Below are 19,369 nucleotides of genomic sequence, written 5' to 3'. Positions count from 1 at the left end.
TGACGTAAGCGAGCTGTGGACGCTGCATACTGTTTGGTAATGGACCATTGCAATGAAAAGATAACATTAATAGTAAAATAATGAAAATATTGCATTTTGCATGATATGGCGTTATCAACTCCAATAATGATATAGGCCCACACTTATTTGTGTGTACAAACAATACAATTGTGTATTTGTGAAAGATCCTTTTATGTACCCAACAATGAATTGTAACCCACTGTGGTCTAGTCATTAGTCTACTTCTGTCTGATAAGAAGGTAGTTACATTTATTATCATTAACATCTCAAAGATATAATAACCGTATTATATAACACTTTTGGTAATCAAAATAACAGCGAACGTCCACCGTTACGTCCAGATACACAGAACAAGTGCACACCTGAAGCCTTCGCAGTAACCGCAGCTCTGTCGGGATGCTCTGTCATTGGCTAACGCCCGGGTGTCGTGACGTCAATGTTGTAAACGGTCAAGCACCCGTATGTACTCGCAGCTTCCTCCGATACCCAGTGGAAACATGTCGGTAAGAAGAGAGCCCAGTGGAGGAACTGCGTCCATGGAAATATACACCTGAGACATTAACTGAAACGTAACTAATCCGGGCAGACGGTGGTGTGTTAAGTAGAACTAGCAACTGCGGGGGGTACGTTACCAATTCACTGAAGCGGGCGAGTGGCAAGCGAATGGACGGTTGAAGAGAGACAGCCAGCCGGGGATTGATCAGAAGAAGTAGCCGAGCAGCAGGCGGCCCGGGCCGGGTACAGAGAGAGAGAAGACTGCGTGTTTGTGCTCAAAACAAGACGGACTTGGTGCTTGCTGGGGGATGTTATCCGTACTGTCTTATGGCAGACTGGTAGCCAGGGCTGTCCTGGGCGGACTGTCTCAGGCGGACACTCGGGACTACAGCCTGATCTCCGCCAGTTATGGCTTCGGTAAAGACTTTCGTAAGGGGATCCTGAAGAAAGGGATGTGCTATGGAGACGATGCCTGCTTCATTGCGCACAACAAGAACGCCGATGTCTTAGGTAAGGCAAAATACATACACATTCAAACGTACACGCACTAAAAGGGTTGCAATGCATCTTAGCATGTATTTGTATTTTTACTTATGTTTTGTGAGCTGTATGATTTTTTTTTAATGCATTTCTCTGTACAGCACTTCTGGTCTGGAGGTTTTACCGTGCTTTACAAATAAAGCTGTATTGTATCAGACACCCTCTTTGCTCAGGTGACCTTCAGTGAAGCCAGCCTGCACGTGAAGCGACTCCTCAGATCATAATACGACCCCCATCCCCTCCAAAAACACAGCCATAACTTCCTCCCCATTGCCACTGTTGTGTTAGCTGTGTTAAGTTAACGTGCAAAAAATTGTCACATAAGACCTACGCAGATGAAGTCATATTTCTTTATTCACAAACTGCGCTTATGTGACGTTAATGCGTAGTTTTTAAGAAAAAGCCCGGATGACCTTTCACCTAGATGGGCTTCAATTGGATCATTCGCGGCGGTACTTTACAATATCAGACGCATCGAATTAGGAGACATAGATACGCTTCATTAAAGGTGTAGAGGAGTAAAAACACCGTTATTTTAATGTCTCTTAACACCACAATGTCTTGCAAAGGTCAGAATGGTTGAGCATGGAGGCAGCCATGTTGTTATTAGCATCAGTAGCATGCTAGCTTCAGCTGAGGGTATTTTGCTTTGTCCTCATAGCCCAGGTGAAAGGAGAATAAACACAGCGAAATACTTGCTCAATCACATGGCTTTGTCAACACCTAAACAACATGTTTTACAGTTTAAAGCATTGTGTAGTCCTAAACGTTAAGCTTGTGGTGTTAAATACTATCAGCCGACTCTTTAGAAACAAAACCCCAGCAGGGCTGGCATGGTAGTTAAATCTGTAGTAAACTCCTGAAGTGGTCCGGGGTGGGGGTTACCATTTTTAGAAGTACACAAGAATTTGTTTGGGTGTTGCAGAGCTGCATTTTAATCGAGGACTGTTCGTTCTTGCCACTTTTGTTATTGCTTTGGAACTTAAAGTACTAAACATATGCTGTATTTAAGTCATCCAATATGATCCTTGTGAATTCCTAGTATCATCTACCTCGTTTGATTAAATGCCAATCTGGCATTTGATTAATCTAAGAAGAAATTAAAAAGGTGTTGAAGGTTGCAAAACAATTTCTCAAAATATTATATTTATTATATTGGAAGACAATACATTATTATATTGTATTTTTGCCCTGCCCTTCTAACAATTATTTTAGTTATTTGTTAAACGGAATTATTTAGATTTTGTGGTTTCAGCTCTTCAGTGTATTGGTAGTCATCGTCATCATCACTTAGTATGACACAAATGGTGGTGGGATGGTTAAGCACCAAATCAACAAGATTAAAGTGTTATTTCCCCATGTTGTCCATCAGGTGTTGCAGATGGCGTAGGTGGTTGGCGTGACTACGGTGTCGACCCGTCTCAGTTCTCTGCCACATTAATGAGAACTTGTGAGCGACTGGTGAAGGAGGGACGCTTCACTCCCAGCAGCCCAGTGGGTATCCTCACCTCGGGATACTTTGAGCTTCTGCAGAACAAAGTTCCCCTGCTAGGTGAGTACACACAGGCTCATAACCACACACTGATGATACATCATGAATGCACACACTCATTAAGTGGTAGAGTGAGTCATGGTTCTTATGTGTGCAGCATATCAAAGCTGCAGGATGAGGCAGACTGTGAGTGGCGGCCTTGCTCAGCAAGAAGTATCTATTACATCTAAGTCCTAAGACATGAAAGAACATATATCCATTTGAATTGTATGTCAAATGTCTTTCTCCAGTCTGGCAGAAAAAATGCATTAAATGATTACAGAATTATTAAGATGGACAATTATTGTGCCATTTAGAAAAATAAATATGATTTAGACACACAACTTCAGTTCTCATTGACTCCATCCTTACAGATGTAAATACATGTAAGGTATCTAACTCACTTTTAAATTAATTTATTTTGCGTTATGCTGCCACTTGGAATGTGAGACTCAGTGACCTCATGGGGCCGAACAGCTTTCCTTTACGCAGGGGGAACATTTAGTCGCATAGCAGAGCTTTAAAAGGTCGAGCATCTATCTGTAACTGACACTGCAGTGAGGCTGTTAACTGTGCACATTTCAAACATGTGACCACCTTTTCACGATAGTTGTCAAATGGTCTACTTTTATTTTTGGAAACTTCCAGGGTCTGTACATGACCTTCGCTGCTCAAGTTTACTTTGTCTGCAGTAACTGGGACACGGACCATGGCCCTTAGTGTTTGTTTTTTTCACTTGTGAATTGCATAATAATCTCAACCTCCCAGTGTGGAAGCCTTAAACTCATGAAGAAGGTACACACAGAGGCGGTGGTGTACTGGTTTAACAGCATTCTGCCTCCCTGGAAACTGAGAAATGTAACCTTTGCTTCTTTCTGTTTGTCTGTGTTTATCACTGGTCTTATTTTATTGTATTGTATTGCATGTATATCCACAATCTTATAGTTGCTTTCCTCTTGTCTGTTTTCAGGGAGCAGCACAGCTTGTATCGTGGTTCTGGACCGACGGAGTCACCGGCTACACACGTGTAACCTCGGTGACTCAGGCTTTCTGGTGGTTCGGGGAGGAGAGGTGGTTCATCGCTCAGATGAACAACAGCATTATTTTAACACACCCTTCCAGCTGTCCATCGCTCCTCCTGGGGCAGAAGGTGTGGTGCTCAGTGACAGGTCAGTACATCATTGAAATGCATGTGTGAATGAAATTTAAAGAATAGAATCATAAAAACAGAAGCTTTACAACACATGACTTTATTCAATTTCATTTGTTTTACTGAGCTACTTCCTTGTTCAGCTTTGAACCTCTGCATGTGCCAAAGCAAATCATTTATTGAAAAACATTATTTCTCATATTTGTTTGTCTAATAAGAAAATTGGATATAACAAACATTGAATTATTTGGGTAGGTAAAATAAGTACATTTTTGAAAACATGCAGCCTCCACAGGCAACAAACACAGCAGCTGTAGGAACTTTCAGAGGGTGCTTGCAGCATAAACATGACCTGCTTTGGCATTACACTCCTGGCAAAACCAGGCTATGCATTGTAACTACTTGGTCTTTTTTCTTATATCCCTTCATGGAAAATTGTCTCGTGTCCTCCTGTTTATAGTTTGTTGTTTTGGTTTACATTTCAGTGACTTTAAAGGTCAACCAACATAATCTGTATTATTCTCACAACTTATTAAAATAGTACACCAAGCAGTTTAGGTCATGTGATAGTGAACAGATACACAAAATGTAAGTGCACAAAGAGGTAAATTATTTGACGCCTTAAGCACAAGGCAAGATTTCGATTTTGAGTGACTTCTGACCTACTTACTGCCATTTTGGAAACTGTTGACAGCGGCTCAGCGCCACATGCTCCTGTTACACTTGTGACTGATCTGTCCACGCCCAAATTGTTTCCTCTAGCCCTGAAGCAGCTGACAGCTCCTCCTTTGACGTGCAGCTTGGTGACATCATTCTGACGGCGACCGACGGTCTATTTGACAACATGCCAGACTACATGATTCTTCAGGAGCTCAAAAAACTCAAGGTAAGACCTTTGGATTATCAGTTTATTCAAGCTTTCACACATCGGTTGTAGTTATAAGTGCAGGCATATTTTAAGCCTTTTACATTTTAATCATTTTTACTTCTGATCCTTTCAGGCTACCAACTATGACAGCGTCCTGCAGACTGCACAGAGCATTGCAAAACAAGCTCACGACCTTGCCTACGACCCCAACTATATGTCCCCTTTTGCACAGTTTGCATGTGACAATGGCCTGAATGTGAGAGGTAAGTTACACTGTGCTTCACATTCTGTGTACGGTACTTGTCATTCAGGCAATAGTCAATGTAAACTAAGACTAAAGGAAAATAACATTTGAGAGGATGCATTTTTTTGTCTTTCCTCAATAATATTTCAGTTTTAAAAATAATGAGCTGTTTTGATATTTAGACGTAACATATAAGGGTTGTTAATAGGCTGCATTTACGGCTCTAGTTTGACTCTAGTTTTCCAGACAACAGCTAAATAAAACGGGAAATGTATCTTAAATAGCCTTACAAAAACACACTCTGCGACTGGCATGGTTTCTCACACCCTTGTTTTATTTTTCTGCAGGAGGAAAGCCAGATGATATCACAGTGCTGCTCTCCGTTGTGGCTGAATATACAGACTAAAGTGTGTCTGAGTGTGTGAGCGCTTTTTCTGGGGCTGATCCCTGATCTCTGCCTGAGTCTTCCACCTGCAGCCCTCCCAAAAAAATGCACTGCATCCTCTGGGCTGACAGGGGAGGCCCACCATCACGACACACACTCCTTACTGCAGGGCCGCTGTCCACGTGTACATTTTTGGTTTTCTTCCTCTTGTTTTTGTTTGCCGCTTGAACAGCTGAGAGCGAAGCAGGCAGCTAGGACATTTTCATGTTGATCATGATGCGGGAAGAGTTGAGCACGAGAGGCTGAGGCAAGCTTTTCAGTCTCCTGTGTCTCACATCTGAGGTGATGTGACTGAGAGACAGTCCAGGGCAGTTCGGTTTGACTGAGGGCTTAACAACCGAGTAGCCCTTGTTTATAAAAAGTCATATTAAAAGAGGAGTAAGCCACGGTTTCAGAGAGAAATGGTTGAGTTGACTAGCTGTCTCTGTTTTTCCAGTTGATAATCTGTTCATTGTTGTAAATGTATTTAAACAAAGCATAAATATGGACTGAGGAAGCTGATGTTTGGAATGGATGGGAATTATTAAAACATTTGATTTAAGTTTTGTTTTCATGGGTTCGGGTATGTGTACGATGGAAGAGCAAACTAGTAACTGCTAGGATCAAAGTAACCTCTTAAAGGGAAACCACAACACCTGCTAGAGCTTACATGTTTAAGTTGATCAGTTCTTTGTCCGTTCGTTGGGGAATCTGTCTGTGCGCACACATCCTTATGAGTTGTAAATATCTTTGTGTTTTTAGGGGTTCGTTCTTGCCTTTCTGTTGTCTTTGCTTTACAGCAGAGAGCTATTTTGTTACTATTGTGGATGATGAAAAAATTGTTCATAAATGTATTTTCTTGTATAGATGTTAAACTCGAAGTGAGCTTTATAAATCCCACACTGAAATGAACAAGAGGATCTTTGCTGAGATTGATCGCTGCAGCAGTTGTGTGGTAGGAAGGATGTTAGCAATGTGTGAGTGCGGTATACATGTGAGAAGTCCTTTAATGGCTATTCTGGTGTATTTAATGTTCATATTTGTTTTCTCGCAAATGCAAAGCTAGCATCTGGGAATGCTCACAAATGCAATGATAGGTCAGGCATGAGTTTAAAGAGAAAATATGTCTTTTTTTAACGTTCTTTAGTTTTTAAAGTTAGTTTGGAGTGACTGCTGACTTGTGGTGAATGACAGATTCAGCTATCTTAACAAGAATCAGGTGTGCATGTTGAAGTAGGGATGTGTATGTTTATTTGTTTTGTATCATTTTGTTGCTCCTTATTTCCCTTTACATTTGTTTGCTGCTTCTCTTTTATAATTCTGATGTCTGTATATGACTTGACACGATTTATGATCAGCATGATTGTAATGAGTGTGTGTGTGAAAGTGTTTGCTGCATCAAATACATTGATAACACTGTTATCTTCATCACAGTCTGTCCCTTTTTGTCTAACAGCTCGCCCAAGTGGTTTGGACAATGTCTTTACAGTTTATCAGCGGGTGCCACCAAAGACACATTTTCTTTGTGTATGTCATACAGTACACGCACGCTTTTGTTGATACAAACATCGTACAGCAATACTGTAAATTCCTTGTGCTCTGAATCTTGAGTGCTGGTATGGGTGGAAATGTTCAATGGGAACATTATAAATTATTGATCTATGCCTAAAATTGTTTTATTAGAGCGTAAACCATCATAATCTTGATTTAAGTTATAAGTGACTGGTTGCTAGAAAGTGTAAGACAGGTTTATGAAACCAAAGAAGGAAAGCCATATACAAACACGTGATTATGGCACTGCTCTGTAAGCCCTGCTGTAAAGATAACATGGTGTTGCTTCACGCATACACATAATGGACATAATTATTATTAGAATATGATTTGTTCGCTTGTCTGCATTGTTCTTTCTGCATGGTTTCTGACTCAGCTGTTGGCACCATTTAACAAAGTTAATTCACACAGTTGTCTGTTGTTGTCTTGGTGGCTTATAATTGATGTGTCAAGGTTCTGAACCTGTATTTATTTCAAAGATAGACCTATATTTAAAGAAAGATGTAACTCATATGCAGGAGGGGTGGTGAGAAGGGTAATAGTGCTGAGAGCTAACAGTACGTGGGTGAGCACAGTTTCAGCCTTAACAAATAGCTAGACCTGTAATAAAGAGGCCTTTCCTGTCATTGCAAGCTTGTCTTGTCCTTGGTCATGTCGCCCGTTGTTTGATGTAAATGAAAGTCTGCCCCCGTCTTGCTCTCCTGTAACGATTTTCTCAAAGGTGCTTCTGCAGTCTGTATGGTATGATTGTCCTCTTTTTAGCAAGCAATGTTTGTGTGTATGAAAGCTACTCCTATGTCTCAAGTGTAACAATGCAGGTCTAATTTATGTAAATATGTTTTAAATATGTACAATATTTAAATAAAGAATCTAGTATTTATACTAAATCTGCTCAAGTATTTTTATGATGCTGTTTCATCTTTCATCTTTTTATACTGGTGTACTGCTCACATAGGTGCATCCAGTACATGTAATAATAACCATGTTCTCTATTACTACTATTCTGGTACATCCTACTGTTGGTGCAAATATTAAAGGTTTTAATACATTTGGTTACATCTTCTTCATATACTTTCTATTTACTTTAATGTAAGTTAATAGTTAAAGTAAAATAGGAATAATAGAATAAGTGTAAACATGTCCATAAAACATAGGCCTACATACTTCAGGGGTACAATATAATTATTATTTTTTTAGGCAATAGTGTTATTAAAACTTCTTCTCTGTTTTTTAGCACTAAATTCTCATCTTCAAGCAAGAATTTTCCTTAAGATTATTACAGTAATATCTTATCTTATTTTATGAGCCTACCAATAGAGGCCAAAGTCTAAATCCTGCTTAAGTATTTTGAAGCAGGCCTATACTTGAAAGTAACAACTTATACATTAAAGGGGATATCCTCTATCCTGCTCCTCATATCTTCTTATTTATATGGGTTCACTGGTTAAGAAAATCTACATGAGTGACAGTATTTTGAACAGAGCTACTTTTAAATGCAGGCCTATCTAATAAAATATGCCATTTCTAAATAAGAAATACTTCAATACTTCAAATACCACAAAGTGTGTGATTGAGTACCTCAAACCTGAAATCACAAAACAAAGGGAAATCCAATAAAGGCAAAGTAAATCTATTATCATAACACCCTGCAATAACCAGACTGTACCTGAGATTATGATTATCAGCAGTAGATGGCAGTGTAGAGTTAAAGGAAGCCATGGATGTTTTGTTTACTAATCTGTTCCAGTTTCTCTTCCTGTAGCCACCAGCTAACCTACATTCCTGCTGACAGCAGAGATCCTGGTTTAAATAGGTGTGTGTCAGCTGACAGTTGTATGATGCTAGCATGTTAGCGTCGGAGTTGGCAAGAAGATACTGTATCAATTCAGCGTTTATCGAAGTGGTGCGGTTCTCTTTTATAGTTTAACCATTTATTTGTTTGTTTGATCTTAAAGTTAACAAAGCGAACAGTTTTGTTTCATATGAAATTACCTTTCCAGCGCTAAGTGGCTTTTTATAGCCCTTAGCAAGCTGAAAGAGCCAGGAAGCTAATCTTCCTAGCAACCGTAGCTAGCTGTGACAGCAGGTAAGCTAACCAACGGTTATCTTCATGGAGAGCCTTAAAGTGCTAGCCAAGCTTTCAAGATTGTTTTTTAGGGTGAGTTATGTGAACAAACTGTAGACCAGCGGCTCCTGTGGAGGTAAATGTTGAATAAATGGCAAAAATAGAGCAGGGCAATGGGGTTGACTTGCGGGGCAGCCCAGAGAAGCTGACAGATAATGGGAAAGGCAACTCGTATGGATCCGACCCAGAGGTAAACGGCAATGTCCCCGGGGAGAAAGAGGTGGACAAGTACGGGTTCAGCGGAGGAGCCCAGCAGCACTCATCGTAAGTGGAGCTAAACTTCTCCTTATGTGGTTAAAACTGTGTGAACTGTTTGTGTATGTCTCCACAAACAGACACATATATTCAGGTGCTTTCTCCTCCTACTTGACTGAACATTTGGAAGTAATGAAACTAAATGGTCCTGTAACGAAGTAATTTACTATATTTCTTACTCAAATGATACACCTTCTCGAAATAATGATTTCATATCTCAAAATAATAAGAATTTGCCAATCATTACTTTGACAAATATACCTTTTTTTGAGAATGTGTTTCATATATTTTATAATAGTCCTTTTTGGAGAAATATTGTAGTTAGAGATACTAAGTCATCATCATAAGGAGGTTTATTATTATGTTGGGATAGCAAGTCATTTTGAAAAAAGTTTTAAAAAGTCCACATTTTAAGAAAATAAACCCTTTGAGTGTGTGTGTGTGAGTTTATCTAATTTAGCAGTGATTCCATGTCAGCCACAGCTTGTTACAAAAAACATGACTGATAGTGTGTTTTAAGAAACTTAAACTAGCTTTATTAAATGTCAGGTCTTTGGCAGGAAAAACATTTTTAATCAATGATTTAATCACTGAGCACAATCTCGATTTTATGATTTTAACAGAAACTTGGATTGAACAAAATAACAGTGCAGCTGTTCTTATCGAATCAACCCCTCCCAACTTCAGTTTTATGAGTCAGGAAAGAATGCATAAGAAAGGGGGTGGAGTTGCTATTCTGTTCAATGATTCCCTTCAATGCAGGAAGACATCTTATGGGAACTTTGATTCTTTTGAATATGTGGCCCTTCAGCTGAAATGCTCCTCTCGAGCTCTGTTCCTAAATATCTATAGACCACCCAAATACTGTGCAAGCTTTTTTGATGACTTTACTGAACTGCTGTCTATAGTGTGTATTGACTTTGACCGTCTAGTCATTGTTGGTGATTTTAACATCCATGTTGACAACCCCCAGGACAGAGGGGCTAAAGAACTGTTTTGTGTTCTTGATAACTATGGACTGACTCAGCATGTGACGGAGCCCACGCACAATAAGTATCACACTCTGGACTTAATTATCTCAAAGGGTCTGAATATCTCTAAGGTTGTGGTGACTGATGTTGCACTCTCTGACCATTCCTGTGTTTTCTTTGAGAGCTCTATTTGTGTTCACAAAAATGTTCAAAAAGAGGTAACCACAAAGCGATATTTAACTGAAAATACTAGGGAAATGTTAACTCAGAATTTTTCTTCCACACTAGCCCCTGCCAACATCTCAGTAAATGAGCTAGTAGATCATTTTAATTCAAAAATAAAAAATGTTATAGATGCCATTGCTCCAACTAAGGTAAAGGAAGTGTCTGGCAAGAAAATATCTCCATGGAGAAAGGCCATGACCGTGAAAACAGAAAAAAGAGAATGTCGAAAAGCTGAATGTGGCGAAAAACAAATCTAAAGAGAGACTTGGCCTTTATAATTTGGAATTGAAAAACGCACGACAATCGTTCTTCTCTGACATCATTACCAAAAACAAAAACAACGCACGTGCCTTGTTTGCTACCGTCGACAGACTAACTAACCCCCCAGTGTCAGTAGCCTCTGAATTTCTATCCACCAGGGCGTGCAATGATTTTGCCTCCTTCTTCACTGACAAAATTCAGAAAATCAGACAAGCAGTAAGTGCCTCTGCATCAGGAACAGCAAATGTGTTGTCTCTGTGTCCACCTAACATCAATTCAAACACCATGACACAATTCCATCAGATTAATGATAAAAACCTAGAGGACATTATACAACTTCTGAAATCCTCCTCCTGCTGCCTTGATATTATTCCAACAGGATTTTTCAAAGATGTTTTGCCTTGCATGGCTTCAGATCTACTTCATATAGTAAACAAATCTCTTCACTCAGGTATTTTTCCACAGGCCCTGAAAACTGCAGTCATTAAACCGCTCTTAAAAAATAATAATCTAGATGCTTCAGTAATGAACAATTACAGGCCCATATCAAACCTGCCATTTCTAGGTAAAATCATTGAAAAAGTTGTTTTTCAACAGTTGAGTAATTTATTGCATTTAAATGACTGTTTTGATGTGTTCCAGTCAGGCTTTCGTCCAAACCACAGCACTGAGACTGTTCTTGTAAAGGTCTTTAATGACATCCACTTAAACACAGACAGTGGCAGAACTTCAGTGTTAGTATTATTAGATCTCAGTGCTGCGTTTGACACTGTTGACCACAACATATTACTAGACCGACTGGAAAACTGGGTGGGACTTTCGGAAACAGTTCTAAATGGGTTTGAATCCTATTTAAAGGACAGAAACAACTTTGTTTCTATAGGTAAATACACATCTGAGTTGACAAATATGACATGTGGGGTTCCTCAAGGCTCCATCTTGGGGCCTCTTCTCTTTAACATCTACATGCTACCACTGGCTCAGATAATGAAGAACAACAAATAAGTTACCATAGCTATGCGGATAACACACACACATTTACGTAACAATTTCACCAGGAGACTATGCTCCAATTCAAACACTGAGTAAGTGCATTGAACAAATCAATGACTGGATGTGTCAGAACTTTCTCCAATTAAACAAAGATAAAACTGAGGTAATGGTTTTTGGAGCCAAGTCAGAACGTATAAAAGTTAGCGCTGAGCTTCAGTCTGCAATGTTCAAAACAACAGATAAAGCCAGAAATCTAGGTGTAGTCATGGACTCTGACCTGAGTTTCAACATTCACATTAAAACAGTTACTAAATCAGCCTACTGTCACCTAAAGAACATATCTAGGATTAAAAGACTAATGTCATAGCAGGATTTGGAAAAACTTGTCCATGCTTTTATCTTCAGTAGACTCGACTACTGCAATGGTGTCTTCACAGGTCTCACTAAAAAATATATTGGGAAGCTGCAGCTGATTCAGAATGCCGCTGCTCGAGTCCTCACTAACACTAAGAAAGTGGATCACATCACTCCTGTTCTGAAGTCTTTACACTGGCTTCCTGTGTGTCAAAGAATAGATTTCAAAATACTGCTGCTGGTTTATAAAGCACTGAATGGTTTAGGCCCAAAATACATTTCTGACCTCCTGCTAAATTATGAACCATCCAGATCTCTCAGGTCTTCAGGGACTGGTCAGCTTTCTGTCCCCAGAGTCAGAACTAAACATGGTAAAGCAGCGTTCAGTTATTATGCTCCAAATATCTGGAACAAACTCCCAGAAACCTGCAGGTCCGCTGCAACTCTGACTACTTTTAAATCCAGGCTGAAGACTTTTCTTTTTGTCGCTGCTTTTAATTGAACTATTCATATCTTAGACTGCACTGTAACTTTTATCCATGTATTTTTTCTTTTAATGTTTATTTTATTAGCTTTTCTTTTTAATGACTGATTTTAAATGCCATTTTCTTAATGTCTTTCATTTTTTGTAATGCACTTTGAATTGCCTTGTGTTGAAAAGTGCTATATAAATAAACTTGCCTTGCCTTTATTTTGAACCTTTTGTTGAGATACTAAGTTATTATTTTGAGAAGGTTTCTTATTATAATGACAACTTGTTTTGGTGCAAATACAAATCCATAGAGGCCAGGTGAACAACAAACATTATATGTATCTCTCTTTCTCTGTCACAAAACCATTCTGTGGTTGCTTGAATAGACACACTGATATGTTGAGACATAAAGGAATTTGTCCCAATCTTGTGTATAACCGTTTAGTTCTGCCTAAGTGTGGGTACAACACTGTTGTGAGATGTTGGTGTAAGCGGTGTGTAGGAGGTTCTAGGGAGCTGAACTAGGGGAAAGTTCTCCCACTGTTTCCTGTTTTCCCTGTACTTGCTGCCGATGGCAAGTGTTCCACTGTTTCGTCTGAGGTTAGGTTTCCTGTGTGGACAAGGAAGAGATGAGCCACAGTCCCACCTCCTCTAAAGACAGTATTCCCTCTGTTATAAAGGGAAGTGACACTGTGTAGGCATTGTCCATTTGTATGAAAATAATTTGCTTTTATCAGCCACAATGTCTCCTATCTGCACAGTGCGGAAGAAATCCCAACTGATGTGCTGAGGCAGCGGGAGTCAAAATGGCTGGAAATGCTCAACAGCTGGGACAAGTGGATGGCCAAAAAACACAAGAAGGTCTGTTTCATAAACTGTACATTTTCTGACTTCACATGTTTCTTTCTTTGTAATAAAAATGTTCACTTTGCAGGCGTTCGTTTAATATGCAGTGGCTGAGCTAGGAAACTTTTATTCATTTCTACAGCATGCCTGTTTTTTTAAAGTTTGGTGATTGCCTGCACATCATTTTGTAGCAAGTGGTATTTTGTACGCTGCAGTATATACAGGAGTGTTTTCCAATGTCTGTGTCCCTTTCATCTGCACTTCATTTATCTTGCTTTCTGCAGGCTTTGAGTAACTGTGAGTATGTTGAATTACAGGTGAAAGAGCGCTGTCAGAAGGGGATCCCTCCATCCCTGCGTGGCCGGGCCTGGCTCTACCTCACTGGGGGCAAGGTTAAAAGGGAACAAAACCAAAGAAAATTCCAGGTAAGTCGATTATTTGTTGACTGACCACCGGCGTAAAAAATTAGACTGTGTTTTGTTGAAAATCGCTGCAAAATGTTTTCATGATATGTATACTTGAGACTCTCTAAATGCTTATAACTTTACTATGGCATTTAGATCAAGAATTGCCTATTTTATAATATTGCTATCAAAAGGTGGTTGATGATGTTGCAAAAGCTGACAAACTGATAATGTTGTTTAGGAGCTGGACAGTAAGCCAGGAGATCCTAAATGGGTAGATATTATTGAGAGGGACCTCCATCGGCAGTTCCCCTTCCATGAAATGTTTGAAGCCAGAGGGGGTCATGGGTAAGTGCTGCTTTTTATATAAAAGCCTCTCATAATTTGAATGTTGTGTTATTGAAGCTGTACATTTTATTAATGTATTTTATATATTTGTATACATTCAGGCAGCAAGACTTGTTCCGTGTGTTGAAGGCTTACACTCTGCATCGGCCTGAAGAGGGTTATTGTCAGGCTCAGGCTCCGATCGCTGCTGTTCTCCTGATGCATATGCCAGCTGAGGTAAACACACACTACATAATCAGAAATGTTTTCTCTGATATCATATGATAATATATTTGTAATACTGGGTACTCACCTCCCTAAGGATGTTTGGCGCGTGTTCTGATACATTGAATAATGGGGTAAAGATCTTTTAAAGAATGATCACATTAACACTCATTCTATGTATAGTTTTTCCGTTTTGTTCAAAGTACAATTTATCTTGAAAAGGGCTTCACTTGAATATGAATAGTATATATTTTTACCCTTGTTTCCTTTTTCTTTGTCCTAGGATGCATTCTGGGTTCTTGTTCAGATTTGTGAGAAATACCTTCCTGGATACTACAGCTCAGGGCTGGTAAGAGTCCACACAGAATTACTGACACATCATTTTGTAAAGAGGACTTTAAATCTTAAGAAGAGCTTGAGAAGATAGGATTGCAACCTGTAACAGGATTACATATTAACACTGTTAAACATGTCAATTATTATCTATCTGAACCCTGTAAATATAGCTTAAAGTGGACCTATCATGCTATATTTGAAACATATATTGTAGGGCCATACCTATACAAAACATGTCGGTGAAGTTTTTTTTTCAAAATACCAAACAGATCATGCATTTTAGCCATGCCTCATTTCGCTCTATTTGCTCTTTTCCAGCCCTGTTTTTGCAAGGGCTGATTCTGCTTTTGTGGCAGACTACAGCGCCACTTACAGGCCTGGCATATGTACTACAGCGTCTCCAGCGCTTTCGAGCGGTCTCTCATTCCCCTGATAGGTGGAGAGTTGCCCATATAGGCGGAGCACCCCTTTTCTGACGTCAGAACAATTCAAATAATAATCAGCTCGGTTGCAGCCCCGTTTTTAGAGATTTGGGTATGGAGGAAAAGAGAGAGGGTTGTGTTTTCTGACACTTGGTGAGTTCCCTGACACACCGGGACACATATTCATGTATAAAAGACGTACAAAAGTGCATTTTGCATGATAGGTCCCCTTTAAATGAGTCCTTTGCCTAGTGCAAGCAAAAATACACTTACATAATTTGATGCCCACGAACACTTGTTTTCTGAAGTCTGCAGTTATGCCACATTATAGGCCTGAATCCTTACATTTTTTAAATATGTTTTCTTAAATTATACTGCCCAGGAGATGTCTCATTATTTAGGCTCAGGTCAAGTTATCGAACTCAAGATAATTATTATTAAGTGGAAAATATTCTTGCATATTGTTGCATCGCAAGAATATAAGAACTCTATATTATTTTACGAGTTAACCTGAAGTAAAACAAAAGTTGAGCTACTTCCTTAAAAAGTATCTTCTATTAATGCATGCAATGTGTTCTCTGGCCAGTGTATCTCAAGTTTTACACTAATACGCTAATGACCTAACTACACGAGGTGTTGACAAGGCTACTAGGACGATATAATCAGATTAACCAAAGAGAAAGCTCCCCTCCACTGACTGCTGTTCCATGTTTCCTCCACAGGAGGCGATCCAGCTGGACGGGGAGATCCTGTACGCTCTGCTGCGGCGGGTGTCCCCGGTGGCCCACCGTCACCTGAAGAAGCACAAGCTGGAGCCCGTCCTGTACATGACCGAGTGGTTCATGTGCGCCTTCTCTCGGACTCTGCCCTGGGCCTCTGTGCTGCGGGTCTGGGACATGTTCCTTTGTGAGGGTGAGACACTACACTTTATTTTCACTGGTATTTTATTATGCATGAAAAACATTTTCCACAACATCACAGGTTACCCTTCCTGAGCTTTTGAAGATAATGAATGTTTCCAGGCCCTGTGCATGTGTCTATTAATCATCTGTATAATTTTACCTGCAATAAAACAAAGCATACTCGCCTTTCAAAGTATGCAAATGTTTAAAACAAGAATGCTACCTATTGTTTTGGTTTGTGATATGAGAATATATATGAAATAGATCACCATTAAAAATATAGATGTAGACCGCTGCTCTATCTGCATGATTAAAAATATACTGCTACAATTTCTGATTATTTTTCACGATTTTTAACTACTTTCACGAGAAAATCGTGAAAAGCGTCCATCCCAGTTTCTCAAAGATACTTCTTTAAATGTCCTTTTCTGTCTTAAAAACAAAACCCATTCAGTTTAATTCTAAAGAAATCAGAAAACGTGTATATTTTGTCATTCGGATTGTCTATAGTAGTATACTGTCATGTCATTATGTTGGTTATGTTGTTGCATGTCTATCCATTAGGGAGAGTGATCCCTCTTCAGTTTCTCTTTCTTTGGTCCCTTCCACTTTTTCCCTGTTGAAAGGCAAATGTGTGATATTAAGCTATGGAAATGAAACTTTACTTTGTGTCTGATGTGTTCTCAGGAGTAAAGATCCTCTTTCGGGTAGGCCTGGTTCTCCTGAAATGCACGTTGGGATCCCAGGAGAAACTGAAGACCTCTCAGGGTCTGTATGAAACAATGGAGCTGCTCCGAGCCATACAGCCACAGTACCTACGAGAAGGCTTCCTGGTGCAAGAGGTACAGTTTACTCTGTCATGGTTATTGTCTGTTATCCAATTTATTGTTTTGACCCTTTGACTTTGCCCTCCTGTGGTTGTTGTAACATTGATATACAAATACCTGTATGTAATGTGCTGAAATACTTAAACCATAAAAAAAACCTCTCTCCTTGTGTTTCAGATAATTGAGTTAGGGGTGTCAGAGAAAGACATTGAGAAGGAACACTTTGCTCAGCTGCGCCGCTGGAAGGAGACTCATGGAGATCTACACTGCAAGTCCCCTCCCAGGATGCACGGCGCTAAAGCTATCATTACGGCAGAGCCGCCCAGCCGTCAGGACCTGAAACAAAGGCCCACCATCATCGTGCAGTCGCCCCTGGCAACGCAGACGGACGGAGAGAGAGAACAGGACGCCAAGGAGAGTGCAAAGACTAACAAGGGGAAACAGAAGAAAACCACGCTTCCCCCAGTGGAGACGGTTAATCCTTACCTTTCTCCCAGTGACCCCTCCCTTCTCCTCAAACACATGACTGTACAAGGGTCCAAAGAGAGTCTGAGCAGCGCCGAGCATGACACTTACCTGTAGCGGGGTAAGTGTCCCAGTTTACTTGCATCACCATTCACAACAGCCTTTACAGTTTTAAGTAAACGTTCTTGAGTCACAGTGACATGACAAAACCTTTCATGAATTACTGTGTGTAGGACAGGTTTTATTCAAATGGTTATGTTTACAATCAAGAAAAAAAAATTGTATTTTCAAGGTTTGTGAAAAACGCCATTGCTCAAACCAGCAGTCACTTAAATGATTGACGGCAAGGTATTGTCTGCACGGTAACACATGTTTTAACTACACAGAAAGGTGAAACAAATGGAGAACTTTGAGGAGATTTTGGTTTGGCGCGAGGATAAAGCCGCACAAAGTATACAACATACATTTTGTCCTTGTCACAATTGTCCATAAGCTCATGTCTGTGCGACCGCACGTGTGCAAACTAACTGAGCTTTAAAAGTCAACACAGTTTCGCTGTCATGTCATTTATACATGTTTCTATTTACCTTACTTATAACTAAATGAACTCGTAAATGTGTAATTGCGGAACAATGGATGACAACTCTGTGCTGTGAGGGACATTGAGCTAATTCAGCTATAGAGTGGCGAGGTCCCTCCCCTTCCGGTGGGACTCATGGGACCTTATTTCGGAAAAAGTTTGTATTGAAGTCAATGGAGAGAGAAAGATTATCTTTCCATCCCGTTTGAATTGTGCCACAAATTACACACATGATGTTTGTCAATCTTAAATAATCATTTCCATGTCAAAAAAAAGTCACAGTTTGTCGTAAAACTGTTGAAATATAAGACTATGAAAAATACGCAACTAGAAAGACTACAAATCCCAGAATCCCGGTCCCGCATGCTGGCTCTTACGGAACCGACTAACTCCCCTTGTGTGTATGTACAGCTCTCAACATGCCCAGACTTGTAGTGATTTTCACCTCTTTTAATACTTTTTGCCTCATTCTGAAAGAAAGAAGTGAAATGTGCCAACGTGACGGCCGTCTTGGTGTGTGGTGCGAGATGGGAGATGTAGTTCATTGAGCGGTTTCTCACAAAAAAACGTGTTACTTCACAGTTTTAGGACTCATTTTAATTTTTTTGACTTACAAAATTATCTTTTAAATTGACAAACATCATATGTGTAATTCGTGGCACAATTCAAACGGGATCGAAAGATAAGTTTTCTCTCTCCATTGACTTCAATACATACTTTTTCCGAAATAAGGTCCCATGGACCGGAAGTAGATGGGCGTGACTTCGCCACTATATAATGCTGCAGAGATTTGTTTTTGAAAGCTAACCTGCTTGTTAGTATCGATCTGGTTCACTCTACAAAGCCAATGGGATTTGTCCATTTGAGTTTGGATTATTGCAGAAACAAAAGTGTAAGATACTTTTGTTCACTAAGGAAAATGAACAGAACTATGACTTTTAAATATAAATGCAATCTCTAAAAGTAACAAACTCCACCACGGTTTAAGCAGATGAGTCTCTGCCTTTGGAGTGTTAGTATTTAATGTCCTCAATGTTAACTGGTCTTAGCTACAGACCTTATATCATGCATCTTAAAAAATGCATCGACTAAAACAAGGAAACTAGAAATGTAAAAATGCTGACTAATTTCCGGCTATCAGGATTCATTCCTGCTGCAATCTATTAGCTTCATATGAGCGAACATATGGGGTTCACAGTACACTCGCTAACTCACTGTTAACAGCTGCTGCTGCTGCTACTTACCTCCCTAATTTTACCTCTTAGATTCTGTCCTTTGTTATAAATGAAGTCTGATTTTGTCTTTATTGATGAGGTCTTTTCTACAGCACTTTGTCTTTATGGCCTTCCTCTTTGCCTACATTAGTCACTACGTTGCCAACGCAGAGATTCCTATTTACCCTGCTTTGCTAGACGTGCACCGATACGCACATTTGACTGTCAGTGCAGCATCCAGGAGTCTTTGCTGATGTTGGACACTGGAGGGCGTCCTCACAGCAGTGACCATCGCAGGTCTCTGAGTGAGAGCAAAAACTGACACAATGAAGGAAGAAGTG

General features: G+C 39.8%; 2 protein-coding genes across 2 annotated transcripts; both read left to right on the top strand.

Annotated features, from left to right (window-relative positions):
- The first annotated feature begins 471 nt into the window (after window positions 1-471).
- Window positions 472-7,711, top strand: LOC117558138 (protein phosphatase PTC7 homolog). Its single transcript, XM_034234145.1, has 6 exons — window positions 472-1,026; window positions 2,429-2,608; window positions 3,558-3,756; window positions 4,500-4,623; window positions 4,739-4,868; window positions 5,197-7,711. The coding sequence occupies exons 1-6, from the start codon at window positions 825-827 to the stop codon at window positions 5,253-5,255; spliced, it is 894 nt and encodes a 297-aa protein (XP_034090036.1). The 5' UTR covers window positions 472-824; the 3' UTR covers window positions 5,256-7,711.
- Window positions 7,712-8,579: 868 nt separating this feature from the next.
- On the top strand, window positions 8,580-17,695 carry tbc1d10ab (TBC1 domain family, member 10Ab). The gene is made up of 9 exons (XM_034234133.1): window positions 8,580-9,213; window positions 13,242-13,341; window positions 13,644-13,751; window positions 13,972-14,078; window positions 14,180-14,294; window positions 14,566-14,631; window positions 15,763-15,952; window positions 16,630-16,784; window positions 16,947-17,695. Exons 1-9 carry the CDS (start codon window positions 9,041-9,043, stop codon window positions 17,349-17,351), a joined length of 1,419 nt encoding a protein of 472 aa, XP_034090024.1. The 5' UTR covers window positions 8,580-9,040; the 3' UTR covers window positions 17,352-17,695.
- The last annotated feature ends 1,674 nt before the right edge of the window (window positions 17,696-19,369 follow it).

This window comes from Gymnodraco acuticeps, unplaced genomic scaffold (genome assembly GCF_902827175.1).
Source record: "Gymnodraco acuticeps unplaced genomic scaffold, fGymAcu1.1, whole genome shotgun sequence".
Classification (NCBI taxonomy): domain Eukaryota; kingdom Metazoa; phylum Chordata; class Actinopteri; order Perciformes; family Bathydraconidae; genus Gymnodraco; species Gymnodraco acuticeps.
The sequence above is the reverse complement of the archived record's forward strand: the minus strand, read 5'-3'. Positions and strand labels throughout refer to the sequence as shown.